Source organism: Poeciliopsis prolifica, unplaced genomic scaffold (assembly GCF_027474105.1).
Source record: "Poeciliopsis prolifica strain line A6 unplaced genomic scaffold, Auburn_PproV2 SCAFFOLD004, whole genome shotgun sequence".
NCBI classification, from domain to species: Eukaryota; Metazoa; Chordata; class Actinopteri; order Cyprinodontiformes; family Poeciliidae; genus Poeciliopsis; species Poeciliopsis prolifica.
The window spans coordinates 17,943,210-17,962,111 of NW_026562379.1; the positions used below are offsets into that span (position 1 = coordinate 17,943,210).

The 18,902-nt window shown below is 39.7% G+C and overlaps 2 protein-coding genes and 1 long non-coding RNA gene across 5 annotated transcripts in view; 1 reads left to right on the forward strand and 2 right to left on the reverse strand.

The window, feature by feature from the left end:
- Positions 1 to 335: 335 nt before the first annotated feature.
- On the forward strand, positions 336 to 2,765 carry LOC129358812 (uncharacterized). The gene is made up of 3 exons (XR_008605841.1): positions 336 to 658; positions 805 to 912; positions 2,622 to 2,765. It is a non-coding gene; the product is annotated as an uncharacterized LOC129358812 (long non-coding RNA).
- A 32-nt stretch (positions 2,766 to 2,797) lies between these two features.
- On the reverse strand, positions 2,798 to 10,416 carry zmp:0000000529 (WD repeat-containing protein 20). Its single transcript, XM_055027971.1, has 4 exons — positions 9,603 to 10,416; positions 8,125 to 8,307; positions 6,428 to 7,834; positions 2,798 to 5,687 (listed from the first exon to the last, which is right to left on the reverse strand). The coding sequence occupies exons 1-4, from the start codon at positions 9,990 to 9,992 to the stop codon at positions 5,640 to 5,642; spliced, it is 2,028 nt and encodes a 675-aa protein (XP_054883946.1). The 5' UTR covers positions 9,993 to 10,416; the 3' UTR covers positions 2,798 to 5,639.
- Positions 10,417 to 11,155: 739 nt separating this feature from the next.
- Positions 11,156 to 18,902, reverse strand: part of LOC129359246 (mitogen-activated protein kinase kinase kinase kinase 5) — a 37,844-nt gene continuing 30,097 nt past the window's right edge. For 2 of the 3 annotated variants that reach the window (XM_055028734.1, XM_055028736.1), the window contains exons 21-32: positions 18,355 to 18,396; positions 18,194 to 18,272; positions 16,917 to 16,993; positions 16,779 to 16,839; positions 15,314 to 15,416; positions 15,168 to 15,226; positions 14,953 to 15,041; positions 14,323 to 14,500; positions 14,178 to 14,246; positions 12,991 to 13,080; positions 12,700 to 12,826; positions 11,156 to 11,699 (exon numbers count right to left, since the gene is read on the reverse strand). In XM_055028734.1, the coding sequence (XP_054884709.1) occupies positions 11,600 to 11,699; positions 12,700 to 12,826; positions 12,991 to 13,080; positions 14,178 to 14,246; positions 14,323 to 14,500; positions 14,953 to 15,041; positions 15,168 to 15,226; positions 15,314 to 15,416; positions 16,779 to 16,839; positions 16,917 to 16,993; positions 18,194 to 18,272; positions 18,355 to 18,396 (1,074 nt within the window). In that variant the 3' untranslated portion in view covers positions 11,156 to 11,599. The remainder of the gene's footprint in view (positions 11,700 to 12,699; positions 12,827 to 12,990; positions 13,081 to 14,177; positions 14,247 to 14,322; positions 14,501 to 14,952; positions 15,042 to 15,167; positions 15,227 to 15,313; positions 15,417 to 16,778; positions 16,840 to 16,916; positions 16,994 to 18,193; positions 18,273 to 18,354; positions 18,397 to 18,902) is intronic. The other variant, XM_055028735.1, reaches the window with a different exon arrangement.

An 18,902-nucleotide genomic window follows, 5' to 3' on the forward strand; every position in this document is an offset into this window, starting at 1 on the left:
AACAATGCAAGTTAATATGAATCAGTGGAGGGAATGAATTACAACTTGCCCAGTTATTGTTTTATTAAAAATAAATAAATAAAATTTAAAAAGATCTCATAACTTTACCGAATTTGGGGTGATATTTTTACTCAGTCAAAATAAATATTTCAACGGCAAGTATTTATTTTTAATATTTTGAATAACCGAATAAATCACTATATGTACTGTATCCATACACGGGTTGCACATTTTAAATTTAAATGAAAATAAATCAGCTTTTCAACGTTAATAGCAAACGTTGGGTTGCGTTTACATTACCTGGGAATTTGGACTTTCAAAATGACGTCACGCTCAGCGTTGTTGCTCTGGGCAGCGTCCAGGCTAACTGTTGTTAGCAAAACATTGTGTTTGTTTGCGTTGTGTTAATTCAAAGTCCCAACATGTTCAGGGACTGGAGTTGAAAAGCTGAGAGGATCGCGGTGCTAAGGAGATGCTAACAGTCCACGCTACAAGGCTGAAGCCTTTTGGGAAATCTGCTGTCGGGTTTATGGAAGTGCTTCTCCAAATACACCTTTTCGGATCGGTGATTTGAATTATAGGGACGTTCAAATTGTCTGCGTTGGCCTTGAAGTTAGACATTCTTCCTTTCCCGGCGGGACTCGAACGCATCATGAAAGTAGGTCAACCAAGCGAAGGCGGCTTTTATTTTCTGTCTCTCTGTTTCCGCCGGTGCTTCGTTTCCAGCTTGACTCTTTCCACGCTGCCGTATCGCCTACACATCCACTCTACGTCACTCTACGTCCTGTTTGTGTCTTTTCATAGGCTTTGAAGAGGGGCGGTGCTGTTGAGGGAACAGTACACGGAGTATTACATAACCACATTTCCCCCAGCAGAGAACTGAGCATTTAAATCTAACTCGGCAGCATGCAGGTACAAAAATACAACTCTGAAACCTGGACACATCTCTCTTATAATAAAACAATGTATTTGGCAGAAAACACGGCAATACTGCAAAATAAAACAAATTATCGTAAGTTTTTATTTCTAATTTTAGTACCTATAGACACAAATTCCTCGAAAGTATAAGACAATTTCCAGATGTTTCTGAAGTTTATACATAAAGTCATTCTGCAAATTGCATCTTGTATTTCACAATTCCTCAGGTGAATGTTTTTAATTCTATATTTTTGTTTCTCCATTTCTCGTGTTGTTTATTTTTATTGTTTATTATGTTGTAATTTATGTGAAACAATTGCAGAAGGAGCTTCTTCCGCCCTCTACTGGCCAACTAAGGTCACTTTTTTAGGTAATTGTGCAGTAATCACATATTGTCTTATTTGTTAAAGCTTCAATTTTTCAAAATACATCATATATAGAGGGAAAAAAATCTAATTCACATTTTAGATGGTGGATAATCTCAATGTTTTCACAGATTATCTGTCTCATATTGCACTGACAACATTATGAGTTTTATTCTCCTTTTGGGAAAAGTATTTTTTAATTGATAACCAAGGAAGAGATGAAACCGCAGAGAGATGAGATAATCCAGTTTATTTTTGTGATCAGAGTGTTGGAAAAGAAAAACTGCACAGGTAGCAGAAACCCATGGATTGCCTTTAATGATGTGAAACGGCGTTGATTCAAAACTCACTCCAGAACCAGGATCCAGGTCTAAGCTGAGCTCGGAGGGCATGCTTTGACAAAAACATGAGAAACGCAGAAATTAACCCAGGATCACAAATTAATCCAGGAATGAGGTCGTTCTGTGGGTTGCCATTTGTAAAGTTACAGTAAAAAACAAACAAAAACAGCAATAATTTGGTTTATTTAGGTTGTCATAGAGAGAAAAGGGTGTTTGTTTTTTAAAATCATATTTTCACCATATTAGCTACATGTCAGACTTTTTTTAGAAATTAAAACAATTTCTAATTCTGAAATTTTCAAGTTTTCCCCAGAAAAATTCTCATTAAGTTGATCTAAAAATTTCAGCATTTTTTCTCAAATTTTTTTATTTGTTTTTGTTTCAAACTCAGAAATTTCCAAGATTTTTTTCCAAGCAAATTTTCAAGTTTGCAAACTTAAAAACTTTCAAGTTGTTTTTCAAACAAGTTTTTTTTTCTAGAGCATTTTTGATTTTCGGAGATCAGAAAATTTCTTGTTTTTTCTGCAAAATGTTTGCAGAAATTTACTACTTTTTTCCATTTACTGACACAGCGACATAGAACTGACTGTCTAGATGACTGTGTTTGATTTGTGTGAACATAGATCTGTCTGTCATGTTGTTTAACATGAGCTGTAAAATGGAGGAATTAAACATGTTTGGTAAATAATTAACATTTCACATAAATCAGCTTTAGAAGGGAACAAGTTCATTTGTTCTTCTATATACAAGCGGAAACTCCAAATCTGGTGCATTTAATCATAATTTAAAATAATATTCAACTTTCAATCTGATTATTTATTTTCTTTGAACGTTTAAATAGATCTTTTACATTTTATTACTGAAAAAGGTATGATTTATTATACTTAAAGTGACTAATTTGATCAGGTCTGCTGGGCTTCTTTAAAATTCTGGACTAATCTTTGACTCTGATCCACTTCTTGCTTTGTGACTTTATTTGTTGCATAATGGCACCAAGGAAAGGAAGGAAGGATAAAAGGAAACAAGGAATGGAGGACAGGATGGAGGAAAGAAGAAAGGAAGAAAAAAGAGAGAAGAAATGAAATGAGGGAAAATGTAAAGGAGGGATGGATTGAGTAAAGGTGAAAGTTGGAGGGAGAGGAATTCAAAGGAATAAAAGTCTGAAAATATAAATATGTCTGCAAATTTCATGTTTTATTTTCCCAAATTCCAGGAGCACTGATTCAAGTGCTCCTGGTTGCCCCCTGGTGGTCAAACAATGCAATAACACAAAATCTTACCAAGTATTTTGTTGTAGTTTTTACAGTGAACAGCTTCCTTCACCAGAAATAAGACAAAGCTAACTTACAAACTTGCAAAATGCACTGATTTAAAAACATAAATTAGCCTACTGTAATTTATTTAGTCAATTTTTAATTTTGCCTGCTCAACAATAAACTTTAATATTTTCATCAATATTAAAGCTGCAGTGTGTAAATTTTACAAAAATTTCATATTTTTTACATATTTTCTAAAACTGTCACCATGTTGTAACAGGTTGTTATCAGGCAGATAATTTGTGGAAAGGTCGACCTCCTCCTCCGAGATGCTATTGGTGTCTGAAGAAAACCACCAAAAACAACCAATCAGAGCGAGGAGGAGGATCTTAGCGCTGTCAATCAACCTCATGTAGTCATTGCTAAATGTGCTAAAGGCAGAGAAACAATTTACTATTAAAAGAAACTTATTTATCTGGTGTCATCAGTGGCTATACTAACTAGCATTAGCATTGACAACACAATCTGCTTGTTCAGGGTAGCAGAGACGCATAAAAGCTTGATTGACAACGCTAAGACCCGCCTCCTGACTCTGATTGGTTGTTTCTTGCAAGAACTGGGAGAAAATATTTTTTTCACAAATTATGTCTCATAAACTGACGGTGAACGTTTTAACAAAAATGTAAAAATCAAAACATTTTAAAAATAGAAGTTACAACTAGCAACTTTAAGCAATAACTGACCACTATAAGTTGCTGAAAAGTTACTTGTAAGTTTTATCTTATTTAAGAAATTTGCTCTAGAAACTAAAGCAAAAATAGTTGGAAATATTTTGTGTTTTTTCAGTGTGGCGCTGCTAAGCTGTGGCATATTTTGCTTATAACTCTGGCCGGCTCCCTTTAAGGCTTCTAACCTGCACCTTAAATTCAAACAGAAGTGATTCAGATTTAAAGGTTTCTGTTTCCGACGCTCGCAGCCGTGCACTGTGGATTTATTGGATGTGCAAAATGTTGCAAGAGGCAGATCAGGTGACAGTGATGCTACACCGTGACGGGCTCGTGTGTGTGTGTGTGTGTGTGTGTGTGTGTGTGTGTGTGTGTGTGTGTGTGTGTGTGTGTGTGTGTGTGTGTGTGTGTGTGTGTGTGTGTGTGTGTGTGTGTGTGTGTGTGTGTGCAGGATGAACCAGGACCGCTCTGACAAAAACACCAAATAAAAACACAGTGACATTTTCAGGCTCCCTAAACAGAAGACAGTTTTTATACAATAGAAGCTTCTTCATATATTAATAATCTTCGTTTTTTTTCCCTCCTCTGTCGCTGCAGAGTCATTTTCTCCCGTTTGCGTTTATAGAGCTTTTAATATTTACAGTATAAATTACTACGCAGTCCTGTGGCAAAAACAAATAAAGCAAACGGCCGTGGCTTTGCTGCACGATGAAACCGAGGCTTTGCTGAGGAAGAGGAGCAGAAAGAAGGCGGAGAATTCGTCCTGAACGCTGCAGCGTGTGGATCCAGCTCAACCAAACCGAGAAACGCTCAACCAGACACAAAGATGGAGGAGGAAAGTATAAAACCCAGACAAAACACATGATCTGAGAGTCACTTTGTAACTGTTTCTCATTGAAAACATGAAGAAAAAAGAAAGTACACCCATTTTGAACTCTCCAGATTTTTGTTTTGCTTCTCAGAGAGAACGCTCGGTTTCACCGGGAGAACGTCCAAACTTAATCTGAGAGCAGAATAACACAGAAAAACTGTGGAAAAACTAAGTACACCCCTTGACCTAACTTCATCCGATCACAGCAGAGAAACTTTTGAGATTTGTTCCAGCAGACCTGGAGCCCAGAGCATCACTCCTCCTCCACCATGCTTCAGATTCAACATTATTCCATTTAACTTCAGCTGAAACTAACAATTACTATAAATAAAAATTATTTTGACCATTAATTAGATTAAAAAATTGGCACATTCTGCAGATTTTTTATGAACCGCCAAAGATTATTTTATACAATGTCAGAAAAACATAAAAATGCAAATAAGAAAATAAACATTTTGGATCCTAAATTGCAATAGCAGAATTCTTTAAATTGTTATTTTTAAACTGCAGCTGAAACTCCGGTAAACGAAGGGTGTATTTACTTTTTCATCACTCAGATTGTATATTTAGGATTTGTTTTTGTGTAATAAGTAACGACTGTGTTGCACCTGATATGTTTCTCCCCTGAGGTTGGATTTAAATAGTTAAAGAGGGTGTACTTTCTTTTTCTGGCATCTGTGTTAGCAGTCAGTATCTAACCAGCAGCAGGAAGCAGTCAGGGTGATCTGTGTTTGGACAATCAGGGGAAATCTTGGTAATAACAAATGGCTTCTACAGATTGAACTTAAAGTAAAAAGTTAAAGTTTTAAGCACATTTAAAACATAAATTTGGGCATTTTAAAGGATTTCAGTCAAATTTCCTGTTCTCAGAGTTTTCACCTGAAATCTGACTCCCGTCTGCTGCAGGTAAGATACCACCAGCTCAAAACTGTCCTGCATAACCGCGGTTCTCTAATACCGACTTGTAAGTTTTGCATAAAATGGAAATAAATATGAGATTTTCCTCCAGTGAAAGTCCAGGAGGGTCAGAGTCAATTTCCACCTCAGAGTTTCAGCGACCAGAGACACTGAGGGTTCGGTTCTGGTCGTTGGCCCCAAAAGGAGGTTCAAGAAGAGGAACAGAGAACTGAAACTGAGGGACGAGTGCAAAGCTTGTCCTCCAGCTATACCACCGTTCCGCTCGGAGAGTTCCCGTTCTGCGCTGCCAGGTTCTGAACAAGAGAGGAAAACAGAATCAGCTGCAGATCTGACATCAATGAAGCTCTAAACTTTTATTCTTCCTTCTTCTTTAATTCCTGCTTAAACTGCAGCAGGTTCCTGACATCCAGGGAGACATTTTATAGAAAACACTTTGAAACATCTTCAGTTTGAAAAGTCAAAACATTTCTAGTCAAAAATCTGAATTTTCTTTAACTTATTGAAATTTTCTACAAAAAAAAGAAGAAAGAGTTGGAAAGTCAAAAATTTGCTAGAAAAAAATACAAAACTGAAATTAATCTCAGAAATATTTGAGAAAAAGACAAGAAAATTGAACATTTTCTTTTTAAAAAAAATAACATTTTGAGGTTGAGCTAAAAAAATGTTTTTGAGTTTCAAAGTTGAATGTTTTTATTTGTTTTTTCCTATAAAATTTCTAATTCAGTCTCAAAATTTCAGATTTTTCCAGCAACTTTCACAACTTTTGAAGCTCAGAAACTTTAAGGTTTTTCTAGAACATTTTTGAGCATAGAAATGATTTTGATGTAAATTTACTCCAGTTGTTTGTATCTAATGCTTTGTTCTGTTCCTCACGGGAACATTTCCAGCTGTTGACCTCTGAACTTTGACCTCACAGCTCAGCAGGAACCTTAAACTGCAGCGTTTGGCTGCAGTTTGGCTGCAGCGTTTGGCTGCAGCGTTTGGCTGCAGCGTTTGGCTGCAGTTTGGCTGCAGAGCCTCGGTGGAGACGTACCGTCTTGCCCGGCCGCGCCCAGGTGCAGATCAGGCCCTCCTGGCAGGCTGTGATGATGCAGTCGTCCATGAACACCAGGACGGTCAGCCTCTCGTGTGCGATCTTCTTGCAGACCAGCGGCTCCAGCAGCGGTACTTCGTGCATGCGGGGGCAGAGCGTCGTGCCCAGCACCTTGGCGCCGTCCAGCCGGTTGCTGCGGGGGGCGACGTTGATCTTGTCGTTGCTCTTGCTGATGTTGCCCAGGCTGTGGTAGCGCTTGTGCTCCTTCTCCACGCTGCCGCTCCCGGACTTGTCCGACTTGCGCTCCTGCAGGGACAACGTGGCGAAGCGGCCGATGCTGAAGGGGGCGCTGTTGCCCCCGCCGCCGCCGCCCCCTCCTGCGCTCACACCTCCGCCGCCCTCGGAGGCGCCCGGACCCTTGGAGGCGTTCGCCACCGCCGGGTGGGGCAGGGAGTTTGAGCGGGACAGGGAGCGGGGCAGCAGCAGGGGGAGCGCAGGCGGGTTGGCGCTGCCGGTGTTGGCGCCCGGCGGGTGATGGTGCCCCTCCACGCCGCCGATGCCGCCGCCGCCAGAGCTGCTGTTGACCCCGCTGCTGCCGGAGTTTGGCAGCGAGGGGCCGAAGGTGTTGGTGAAGGCGCGGGACAGGGGCAGGCGGGGGTACAGCACGTCGTCCGTCAGGTCCCACAGACAGAACTGCGTGTCCTGACCCACCGAGCCGAAGCGGTACGTGACGGACGGCGAGCCGCCGCCTTTCGAGCTGTGGCGCGAGAGCCGCGACAGCGTGCTGCTCGTCCGCACCCGGCCGAAATGCGTGGAGTTATTCTGCGCCCCCTGGTGGAGGTCTTCCTCGCTGCCGCTGAGCTCCATCGGCTCGTCGTCCTCCAGCGAAGTGGTGAAGGGGTCGAACGCCACCACGTTGACCCACGACTTGTGGCCGTGGCCGCGCGCCACCACTCGGCTCTCGGCGAACGACCAGACGGTCACCAGGTCGTCCTCGCCGCCGGTGGCCAGGTACTTCCCGTCGGGGCTCCAGGAAACGCAGAGCAGCCCGCCGAAGTAGCTCTTCATCACACCCTGCAGCTCCATGGAGTCGAAGTGGAAGACGCGCAGGCAGCCGTCCTGACCCACGCACGCCACGTGAACGCCGTCCGGCGAGAAGGCGAACTCGTTCAGGCCGCCCTCGCCCACCGCCCACCGCAGCAGGGGGTTGCGCGGCGTCTTGCTCTTGCAGGCGTAGACGGCGAAGCCCTCGCCCTGCCGCAGCAGCGAGTACTGCGGAGCCGTGGTTCCACACGGATGATCCACGTTGTACAGGTAGAGGTGACCGCTGGCGTGGGAGGCCAGGAACAGGTTCTCCGACTTGGGCAGCCATTTTAGACACGTCACCTTGGATTTGTCGATCAGCCTCTTGAGGACGAGAAGGAAATCCCACAAAGTTGGTTTGTTATAACAATTAGAAAAACACACCGATTACACAATGAAAAGTATGTGACTTATGCTGTGCATTTAAGATGTGACACTGATGAACAGGAAGGAGTTTTTATAAATGTTGTCATGAAGTGACATCCAGTAAATGAAACAGGTTTAGTTCTACTAGCAGAACATTTCACTGAAGACATGGGAAAATATCATGAGTGAAATAATCAGCCAGTGGAGCTGAACTTCCCCTCAAACTGGATGAATGTCAGAAGTCGTACCTCCTCGTTGAAGAGCTTACTGGTTTCCTTCTTGATGGGGTCGAGGTACTGGACCTGGCCAGCGGAGAAGCCCACGATGAGCGCCACGCTCTCCGCCGTGGCCGAGTACTGGTTGAAGTCGTGGCACGTCGGCTGGGTCCCCTTGTAGATCCTCTTGTCTATGGGTTTACTGAGGTCCACGGCCTGCAGGGCAGAAAGGTCACTGAGGAGAAACTCCTGGTCCACAGCGGCTGCAAAGCCACTGAGCACAGAACCCAGGAAATAACTGAGCTTCATAGGAAGAAGAAAAAGCAGCAAAGCTTCTTGTTGTAGGATGAGGAGACCTGGTGCAGTAATTAATAATTAATCACATGACTTTCATGACGAATCGTTTTCCTCTTCCTACCAAAAACTGGATGATAAAAATCTTCAGCTTTCTGCTTTGGACTCAATAAACCTTATTTTACTGAGACTTCAGAATTCATTTCATTTGTTGTTTTACTCATTTATTTTAGATATTTAAAATGTTTTCCAGTGTGAAATGATCATTAAAAATGTTAAGTTTATTGGTCAGTCAGACCATGTTCTTGCATTATTACCATTATAAAAATAAAGATATCATTTATTGCGATAACTTCTGGGACAATTTATCAGTATCAAAATGGATGTATTTTACAAAACTGCAGTGGAAAGTTATTTAAACCGCCAGATGTTACCACTGGCAGAAATGATGAAGAAGACAGAAAGTAGCAGGATGATGACGGCAGCCGCTCACAAGTAGGCGGGGCTTGTTGCTTTCTCACCTAAATAATCATCCTTTGATTGGCTGATAGGTTATGAGTGCCATGGTTGAACTACTGATTTATCTCCTACCACTTCCTGTCTTCTTCTTTGTTGTTTTCGCCAGTAGTAACATCTGGCTGTTGATCCCATGACTCAGTAGTAACATCTGGCTGTTGATCCCATGACTCATCTGATGTGGAAAAAATTATTTCTGTTGCACTTTCTATTCAAAAACCATCTGATCCTACAGCATTAAAGGCTTTTATTCAAACAACACAATTTTGTTTTTAAATGTTTCAATTCAGCAAAGGAATTTTCTTCATGTAAATTTGCTCAATTTTACATTAATGGACATGCAGTTTGTGAGAGCTCAGCTGCACCAAAAAACAAAAACAAACCATCATCCTCCTACTTCCTGTCGTCTTCTTTGTCGTTTCTCCCAGTAGTAAGATCTGGATGGTGATCTGGAAGTGTTTCTATTACAGTTTTCCCAAATACAAAGATAGATGGATGTAAATATCCTCCTCCTTTCGGAGGTTGAGTGTTTCCCTTAAGAAACTGGATTTTCGATGTTCTGTTATGGTGATTATGGTTCATTTAAACGCAGCAGTGAGGATTTCCGCTGGATCCTCCTGCAGCATCACCGGGGCCCTCGGACTCTGCATCCATTTTGGCCCCTCATCCAGGTTAGCAGGCTGTGCTAAAGCTGGGCTCACCTTCTTGATGTTGGTGTAGGTGTAGAAATACAGCTCCCTGCCGATGTTGAAGCAGACCCGCTCCGACTCCTCGCTCGGGTCTTCGGGCTGCAGCTTCACCATGGAGACCCGGACAGGCGGCAGGAAGCCCGCCGGGGAGGAGTTGGCCGCCGCATTGGAGGAGGACGAGGCTGCGGCGGCCCCGGGCCCCTGCAGCAGCCCGACCCCTGCGCCGGGGATCGGTCCGGGTCCTGCGCCGGGCCCCAGCGTGGCTCCGGCGGCCGGGCCCCGCGGCAGGCCGCCCCGCTGCTGCGAGTCGGAGAGGGTGAGCAGCTTGTAGAAGCCCTCTCTGGTCCGGAACTGGGATTTAATCTCATTGATATCCTTCAGAGCGCCGCCATCTCCGGCCATGTTTAGTGCAAAGCGCCGCACAGGAAACGCTGGTTCTGACCTGGAAACAAAAACACCGCGACGGGAGGAAAAACAGGAGAACCGAATCAGGACAGATGGGGATGGAAGAGAGCAGCAGCCGAGCTCAGCCGGGCCCGCTCCAGCACGCCAGGTCCGGTCCGGTGCATCCTACAGCCGCGCCGCCGCCGCCTGCAGCCGAACCCCGCGGAGGAAGCTGCTCTGCGCGGGAGCGAGCGGCAGCATCCTCCCGCCGGCTTCCAGTGTGCGTGGAGTGCGTGAGGCGCGGTGGGTCAACTGCTGCTGCTGCTGCGGGTCGGCCTGGCGCTGCGTCGGAGGTCCGAGGGAGGGCGGGAAGAGACGAGACATCCGGGCTGGGTCAGCCCGCGGCACCGAACCGGAGCAGCTGGGAAACCGGCGGTCCAATTAAAACACATGGAAAACAATAAAACAACAAAAGCCGCAGCGCGTGAGGGCTGAGGATGGACAAGAGCAAACATCAGCCAAAAATCTGAAATGTTCATGAAAACATGAACATGTGAAAAGCTCATTTTGAAAGAAAAAAATAACATGAATCATCTGAGAAAAATTTTCCATTTTTTTTATTAGTCTCAAAAGTTTTCTAGAAGAACTCAAGAATTTTTATAGTTAAAAAGTTTAAAAATTTTCTGGAAAAAAACTCGTAAATTTTGAGATCAATCTCCAAAAATTTCTACAGAAAATATTGAAATTTGTGAGATCCAACAATCTAAAACTTTTCTAGAAAAAAATATTTTTACTCTGAAAAAATTGAGAAAAAAACTTTGAGAAGTAAAAAAAATGGCAGGATTTTAGATTCATATCATAGGTTTTAGGTTTTCTAGAAAAAATGGCAATTTCTGAGTTTTAAAACTTGAAAATTTGCTAGAAAATGATCAAAATTTTAGAGTAAGAACAATTTATCAATTACTGCTAAATTGGAGCTGTAAAATTTGAAACAAAAAAATGAAAATGAACAGTCTTTAAACTGAAAAAAATATTTTAAACTCAAAAAATTTAAACAGAAAAAAGTTCAAAACTACTTTTCAGATTCACGGGTTTTAATTTTTTTTTAACTAATATTTTGGCCCCAATTTAGCTCCATACGGCTCCTCTCCCATCCCTTAAAATGACACTCATCCAGCCTCTTGTTGTATTATTTATCTTTATTAGAGTGTAACGGCAGTAACACACACACGATGCAACACTGACACACAAGCTCAGGTCACACAACGCAGCTCAGCAGCTTGTTTGTGGAAATGTACGGAAGCCATTTTGTCAGTCCCTGCAGGCTGCGGTCAATAACTGTGCAGCAAGGAGGCTGCAGTGGGACCTTCTTCACTCATTTTCAGGGTTTTCTCAGTTCTCTGGTGTCTCCAGAGCGGAAAAGAGCATAAATAGAGAGCAGGCTCCCTCTGACCGAGGCAGAAGAGCTGCAGACCAACCGCCTCTGCGTGTCGTCACGTCGTCCTCTGCCTCCGCATAAGATACAGTCGCAGCAAATGTTCAACAAATGTTCTGCCTGCTGTTTTTTTGTCTGTTTTTCGTTTCCAGCTGGTTTCTGGGAAACAGGAAGTTGTCGCGGCGCAGCGTCAGGGCAGCAGGACGTAGTTCTCGGCAACTTCCAGGAGGTAAAGGTTGGAGAGTCCGAGCTGGTCCTCGACCTGATGCGTCTCCAGAACCACCATCCTGCTGGACAAAACACATTTAAATCATTTAAACTAGCTAACATGCTTCACTCTACAAAAAACACTTTACAAAATGATAAAAAAAAACACAGTTTCAACTCACTATCATGTGATAATTTATTATTAACAGTCTTGTGAAAGTATTCTGGGTAAACAAATGTAACACAATGTTTATGTTTGCCAATTTCAATAATGTTGCAAAAGATATGGAATGGAAGACAACCTTTATTTCAAGAGCAAAGAAAGACAAGATACTAAATTGTCACAAAAACAAACAAAAAAAAGAGTTCTTGCTAAATTTTCTGGCATTTAGAAAATAAAACAACATTTTGTGATTCTGTCCTAAAATAAGAAAAGTTTATTCTGATTTAACTAGACGGTGAGAAAAACTGTCTATTTATTGGTGCATGAAAATATTTGGTTTCAAACAAGTAATTTTACCCAAATTTAGGCTTTTAATCCAACATCAAGAATTGCACTTTAATACAAAACTGAGCAGTTTGAATATCAGGAACTTTCAAGGACTTTATTCAGAAATCAAGCACTTTCCAAACCCTGAAAACCCAAAATTCAGGGAATCAAGCACCAATATGAACTCTGAACTTGAAACATAAAGATACCCTGGAATATCGAGTGTTTTTCTTTTTCGTCAATAAATATTTAGTATCGAATGAGAACGATACTAAAAACAATAATTAAAGAAACAGATGAAATGCTGCTTGTAGGGGAGATATTATGTGTTTCCAGGCGCACAGAGTCATTTCATAGCACAACAGAGTAACTATGTAGAAATGCTCAGTGGGTACAGAAAGTATTCAGACCCTTTTAAAAATCTAAATAAATAAAGTTCAAATTATTTCTCAGCGTCTGGACAGAAAAACCCCAAAGTGTAGAACTTTCTGCAAATTTATCAAGAAAGAAAACTCGACTATTATTGACAGAAACAGAAACCAACATGGCCGCCGTCCCTCACAATGTGAGAGCGCAGCAGGTGAACGACTCACCTGTCTGACTTCACTATCCTGTAGATCTTCCTGTGATCCGTCATTTCGTCCAGAACCTCAGAGAAACTTTTCGTTCTCCTCTGCCAGCCGTGACGCCAAACAGCCAGCAGTGTGTCTTCAAAATACACTGGAGACAAAAATGTACCTTTAATATGTGTATGTATTCAGAATGAAGGAGTTTAGAACAGCTGCATGGTTTCTAAACTCCTTCAGGAAGTATTTTGGCCTTTCAGTGAGAGTAATAATAGTTAACTGTTCAGTGTCTATCAGCTGATTGATGGCTTTTCTCACCTATAGATTCAACGTCATGAGAGAAAACGGTTTCCTGAGGATGTCGGTTCGTCTTCAGCTCTCCGTCCAGGTTGACGACTTGAACCGACCCTGCAGGAAAAACCCGAGTTAAAAAGAGGCGAAAACCAAGGATCTGAAAGCAGAGCGCAGACGAAAGAGGAGGAGAAAAATACAGAAGAATGAAAATGAACAGAACAAATTATACAGTGGAAAAGAAAAATGTATAAAATATAAAGAAAAAATAAGAAAAAAAGAACAAATTATAAAATATCAGAAAATTGAAACAAAAAATAAAGGAAAAATCCAAATTTAAAAAATAGAAAAACAGGAAAAAACTGATTAAATAAAAAAACTGAAAAAATACAGAAAAGAAAATAAAGTAAGAAAGGAGAAGAAAGAAAAAAAATAGAAAAAATAATTTAAAATAAAACAGAAAAAAATAGAAACATTTAAGAAAAACTATTAAAGGAAAGTATCTGACAATAAAAAACAAAAAGAGAGAATGAAAAAAGAAAATGAAGAAAATACTGAGAAAGGTTAGCTACAATCCAAGATGGCCGACTTCATATTTGTTGTAGAGTGTAGGCGCAAGAGACTTTAACTAGACCTTGGGAAATTTACTACCTTTACCATAAATTTAACTGAATACGACTGACTGGAAAATTTGCTGAGTGTTTGTTTATATTTAAGCTTAAAAAAAGCTAATTTATTTGACAGAAGGACAATAATAATAAGCAGAAAATCATGCAGATAATTTTCACATCAGATCTGCTTCAGTTAGTTTGAATGACCTTTTACAGTTTCTAATTTTTATGAGTTAATACTAAATATTCTGTTTAGTTTCAGTTTTTTATATACTTAGGTTCATTTTTTGGTGCAGAATTGAAAAAGGTTAAATTATTGTGATTATGTACATATAGTTTGGTAATGAATCCTAAACAGATGACAGTATTTTCAATAAATATAATTGATTACTGTTGAAAGTCGGCTGACTGGAGTTTCATCCTGATGTTTGCTGCCACCATTTTGAAGCACAGAGTGCCATAAATTAACATAAGTTGGTTGTGTGGGGAAAAAAAGGCTGATAATCAGGTTCATAGACACAAAAACAAAGGATATGCCATCAATAATTTCAGCATGTAGTTTTGTCATGTCGTCAGTGTTATTACAGTAACCGTGGGACTTACTCTCCATGAGCACCAGCAGCGAGTTTACGTCCAGCTGGTTGACCTGGACGACGTCGGGACAAGGCTTCTCTGTGGGGACAGAAACGCCGTCAGCGACTCGACGCAACGGCTGCTGGGAAACGTCCTGAGGGGAGCGGCAGCTCACCTGAGCCGGATTTGAAGAACCAGGACGTGTTGGAGTTCAGGTTGATGTATTCCAAGCTGACTGGAGCGCCGGGGCTGCAGCCGCGCGACACGCCGATGCACACCATGGGATACTCCTGCAGCGGCGGCACCACCATCTCAAACACCCGCAGGGGGCTGGGCAGCGGGAAGTCGAAATGCTGCGAGGCAGGGAGACAGCGTTCACTGAATCAGGCCTCATCTCTGGGACACATCGATTATCCAAACACAAACATGTTTTACCCAATTTTTTAACTCAATTAATCATTAGAATAACCGATTAATCATTAGAATAACCGATTAATCATCATTATTAAATGATTCAATTAATCATTAAATAACCAATTAATCATTAGAATAACTGATTAATCATTAGAATAACCGATTAATCATTAGAGTAATGAATTAATCATTGGAATAACCGATTAATCATTAGAGTAATGAATTAATCATTAGAATAACCGATTAATCATTAGAATAATGGATTAAAATAATTGTTCATTGCCGTTTGATAATTGTTAGAAAACTTTTCTGATAGTTTTCTAACCCTCGTTAGCGCATCTCCTCTGAGTTCCTGTGGTTTATCTGAACTGTGGCGTTTAAATGCGCGTACCTTGATTAGCATGAACTTGTGCATCGGCTCGTACCACTGCAGCAGAACCACGCTGGATTCCAGAGCGCAGCAGAGGAACAGGTTTCCCCCTGGAAAATCAAAAACAGCACAGACGCTCTGAGTTTTCATCTGAAACACGTCAAAAATCCGTCTTTGCAAATGCTTGTAGATTAAAATAAAAAATCCCGTTCAGTGACTCGGGTTTTCCTGCTCACCGACGGCGCAGGTCTTGCAGCCCTTAGTATCCGGTATTTTGCTCGTCACCGGACATTTTCTAAGCAAAACACAGTTTTAATGTGGCGAATTCTTCCATCTTTTCACTGTGAAATAAAATGGCGGCTGAAATACAGCCCTCCGTTACCTTGACAGCAGCCTGTGAGTCGGTAAGGGAACCATCCGCTGGTCTTTCCTGGCCTGTTCGTATAATTCTTTTAGTGAGTGCGAGTGGAGCTGCGACGATTTACCTGGAAAACAATCAGTTTTAGAGAAATTTTCCTTGAACAAAATCCACAAAGTTCAGCTGAAATCTAAATTCTACAAACAATGTTATTATTTATGCATTTGCTGTAAATTAACTAGAGATTAGAAATGGGAACTTTTGACCCATCAGTGTAAATGTAGTTATGATGCTAATTAGATACCCTTAAGGAGTCAGAGGCTTTTTAATCCCAGTTTATTAATTGTTTCATTGATGCTGCTTTTGCTCAAACAAAATGTTCAAATTCTATAAAAACATTGATTACAGTGTTTTAAGTGCAGCATCTGCATTGTTCCATTAGGTTTCATATTGATTTTTGCAACATGAGGCTTCATAATCAAAATATTTGATTTGATTTTGAATTAACTGTTTGTACAATTATATTGATTCTTAATATTCTTTACTTCATTTATTATTTCCATTCCACTTTTGCCCAGAGTTTCTAAAAAACTTCAAACTCAAAATTAGAATAAATTTAGAATTATAATTTTTTTTCTCTTTTAAAGCATCTTTGAGTTTCTACATAAATTTGATGTATCATAAATAACTGGTTATTTGGGTTACATGTTGTCTATTTTAATATATAATAAATTGAATTTAGCAAAGAGTTAATTTTATTTACTAAAATGTTGTTCCATGAACCGCCTGCAGTTCTCACTTTGACCACCAGATGGAAGCAAAGCGCTTCCAACAGAATGAGCGATTAAATATCAACAATAAATGAAATTTTGTTGAAATGGGGAGTTTGTTTATATTTGGGGTTTCTCGCCATTTTGTTTGAACTAATTTCTAATTAATATTTTATTTCAGATGAGATTTTCACTTTGTTTTCCGTTAATTTTGTTTATTTTTATGCTTGAAAACTGAAATATTTGATTTCTGTTTGTAAAAATTGGTGGAAAAATGAATGCTTGAGATGCTAAGTAGATTTTTTTTTTGTGCCATCACGTTTAATTTAACATTTATTACTCTACGGGGGAAGAAAGGTTTAATAAAAAACTACAATCAATACTATTAGTTCAATCTTTTGAGCGTTTAAATGAGCAAAAAATTTAGGAATATTCACATTGATGGCTAAAAAGCATTAAACTCAATATTAGAATTATTTTATCTGATTTTTTTGTCTTGCAAAGTATCTTTGAGCGTCTTAAAATGCACTAGAGAAATTTGAAGTGTTGTAATTATTAGAAATAACTTTGTTACCTGTTGCAGAAAACATTCGTAAGTTTGTATGACTGAATTTAAATGATGTGTTTGTGTGTAAAATGTCTGGAGTCGACGCTTGTTGTAAATTCCTGCAGCCTGAATAAACCAAACTGATCCGAACTGAACAGCTGTGATTATTTACCTGACACAGACATGAGGACGTTATTAATGGTGTAAACCCAGGAGCATTTCCCAGGAAACAACTGGAAGAGAGGAAACAAACACCGAGTTCAAACGTTTGTCCTTTCAGTTGAAATGTTTAGTTTCAGGCAGAGCGTACCAGCTCCATGGTCGCCTCGGAGCCCTGGAGGTTCAGGGTGTAGATCCCCTCCTCGGCCCCCAGGATCAGGTGCTGCTCTGCAGGACGAAGAGGAGGAAGAGGAGGAAGAGGAGGAAGAGGAGGAAAAGGAGGAAAAGGAGGAAGAGGAGGAAGGGAAACAGGTCACCTCATTTTTATGCATTTCTAAAATAAATAGCTGTGTCTGCATTCGGTAAGGACTGATTAAAATTAAATAATGTTGAACATCTGTCTACATTGGAGAGTCCATCTTTAATTTCATAACTGTTTTCAATCCAAAAAATATTGCATTAGTACTTATTTAATAACCATTATTTATTTATTCTTTTCAAAATAAATTCAATAAATTTCTTATTTCTACAATTAGATTCTTAATGCTAGATTTATTTCTCTGTCTATAAAAAGCTTCAAACTCAAAATTATAACAAATTTATAATAATTTTCTTCTCTTATAAAGCATCTCATTCTGTCCTAACAGCTCTATGCGAATTTGATGCATTATTATGATTAGAAATAACTTTTGGTCGCATTTTGTTCATTTTAATATATGTGGAAAACTTTAGTAAGTTGAAATATATAGAAATATATTTTCACAACTCAACTGTGTGAAAAGTGAGAATGTTAGCTTTTAACATAATTAGTTTTAAATTTTTTCAAAAATGAACAAAAATTATTATTTTAAAAAAATAAAAACAATAAAAATGTTTTTATTTAAAAAAAATTAAAGAAAATTATTTAATAAATTATTTTAAATAATTTAATTAACAAATTAAATAATCTTAATCTTTAGTTAAAACTTAATTTGATCTTAATTAAACTGTTTTTGTGATTTTTTGCAATAAAACCACAGATTGTCTGCCGCTAATTTAAAACTACATGCAAGAAATTTGGCTCATTTTTCATTTCTGTGACGATAAACGTTTTAAAAAGTTTCTGGCTGTATTGAAATTGAACTTCACCTCGACATTAACTGAGGCTCAGCCAGCAGTGGAGCAAAAGAAACACTGCCACCTGCAGGTGGGAGTTAACATCACTTAGTCCCAGACATGTTTTACTTTTATCCACTTCAGGATCAGGAACGTTTTTTTTTATTGAATTTGAAATTCTGTGATGGGACAATCACATAAACTGGAGGGATTGATTGATGTGATTTAGGGCCACATAAAAAGCTCTGAAGGGCCAGATTTGGCCCCCGGGCCTTAAGTTTGACACATGCAGAGAAAACGTAAAACAGCCGGCGGTTCGGGACAGGAAGGAACCTTTGGACGTCGGGTTTTCCCAGGTTGTGGAGCAGTTTATTTTCAGAGGGCAGCCGTGAAAAATCTTTTTAAAATAGACCTGAAGGCAGAAAGAGAGAAGGCGACTCAGATTAAAACAAATTAAAATGAGTTTATTAAGTTTATATGGAGGAGGAACTCACAGGATGTTTCTTCAATACGGGGCTGGGGCATTCTGGGAGATCCTGAGGAACAAAGACGGAGAAAAAACTTACAAATCTGACGGGATGAGCTGGGAAGCAGGAGAGACCATAAGATCTAATATTTCATAATCTAGATTAGCAATCTGCAAACTGAGGCTTGTTGGACCTTCATAACGTTGGCTAAAAACAACAAATGATTTTAAAGATAGATGTAACAACAAAATGCAGATTTTGTACTTGTGAAAAAGATGCTATTTTACTTTCCGTGTTTTCAAATTTAACTTGAAAACAATATATATATATATATATATATATATATATATATATATATATATATATATATAATATGCAGAAAACAAAATCTGACTGATTGCAGATTGAAATCAGAGTTTATGATTATAAAGATGTCGACGCCATACCTCATGATTTTATAAACATTTTATTGTTTGAATGAACCTAAAAACCATTAATAAGATGTTTACTCTTATTTTGTCTCAGTTTGTCTTTTTTCAGGCGGTGATTTAACTTTTATAGTTGTTGTTTTTTTT

Excerpts from the sequence above, each read along its gene's own strand:
- zmp:0000000529 (XM_055027971.1), bottom strand. The coding sequence starts at position 9,992 with ATGGCCGGAGATGGCGGCGCTCTGAAGGATATCAATGAGATTAAATCC. Across the intron at positions 8,308-9,602 it reads CCTACACCAACATCAAGAAG|GCCGTGGACCTCAGTAAACC; the intron begins GTGAGCCCAGCT and ends TCTGCCCTGCAG. Across the intron at positions 7,835-8,124 it reads GTAAGCTCTTCAACGAGGAG|AGGCTGATCGACAAATCCAA; the intron begins GTACGACTTCTG and ends CTCGTCCTCAAG.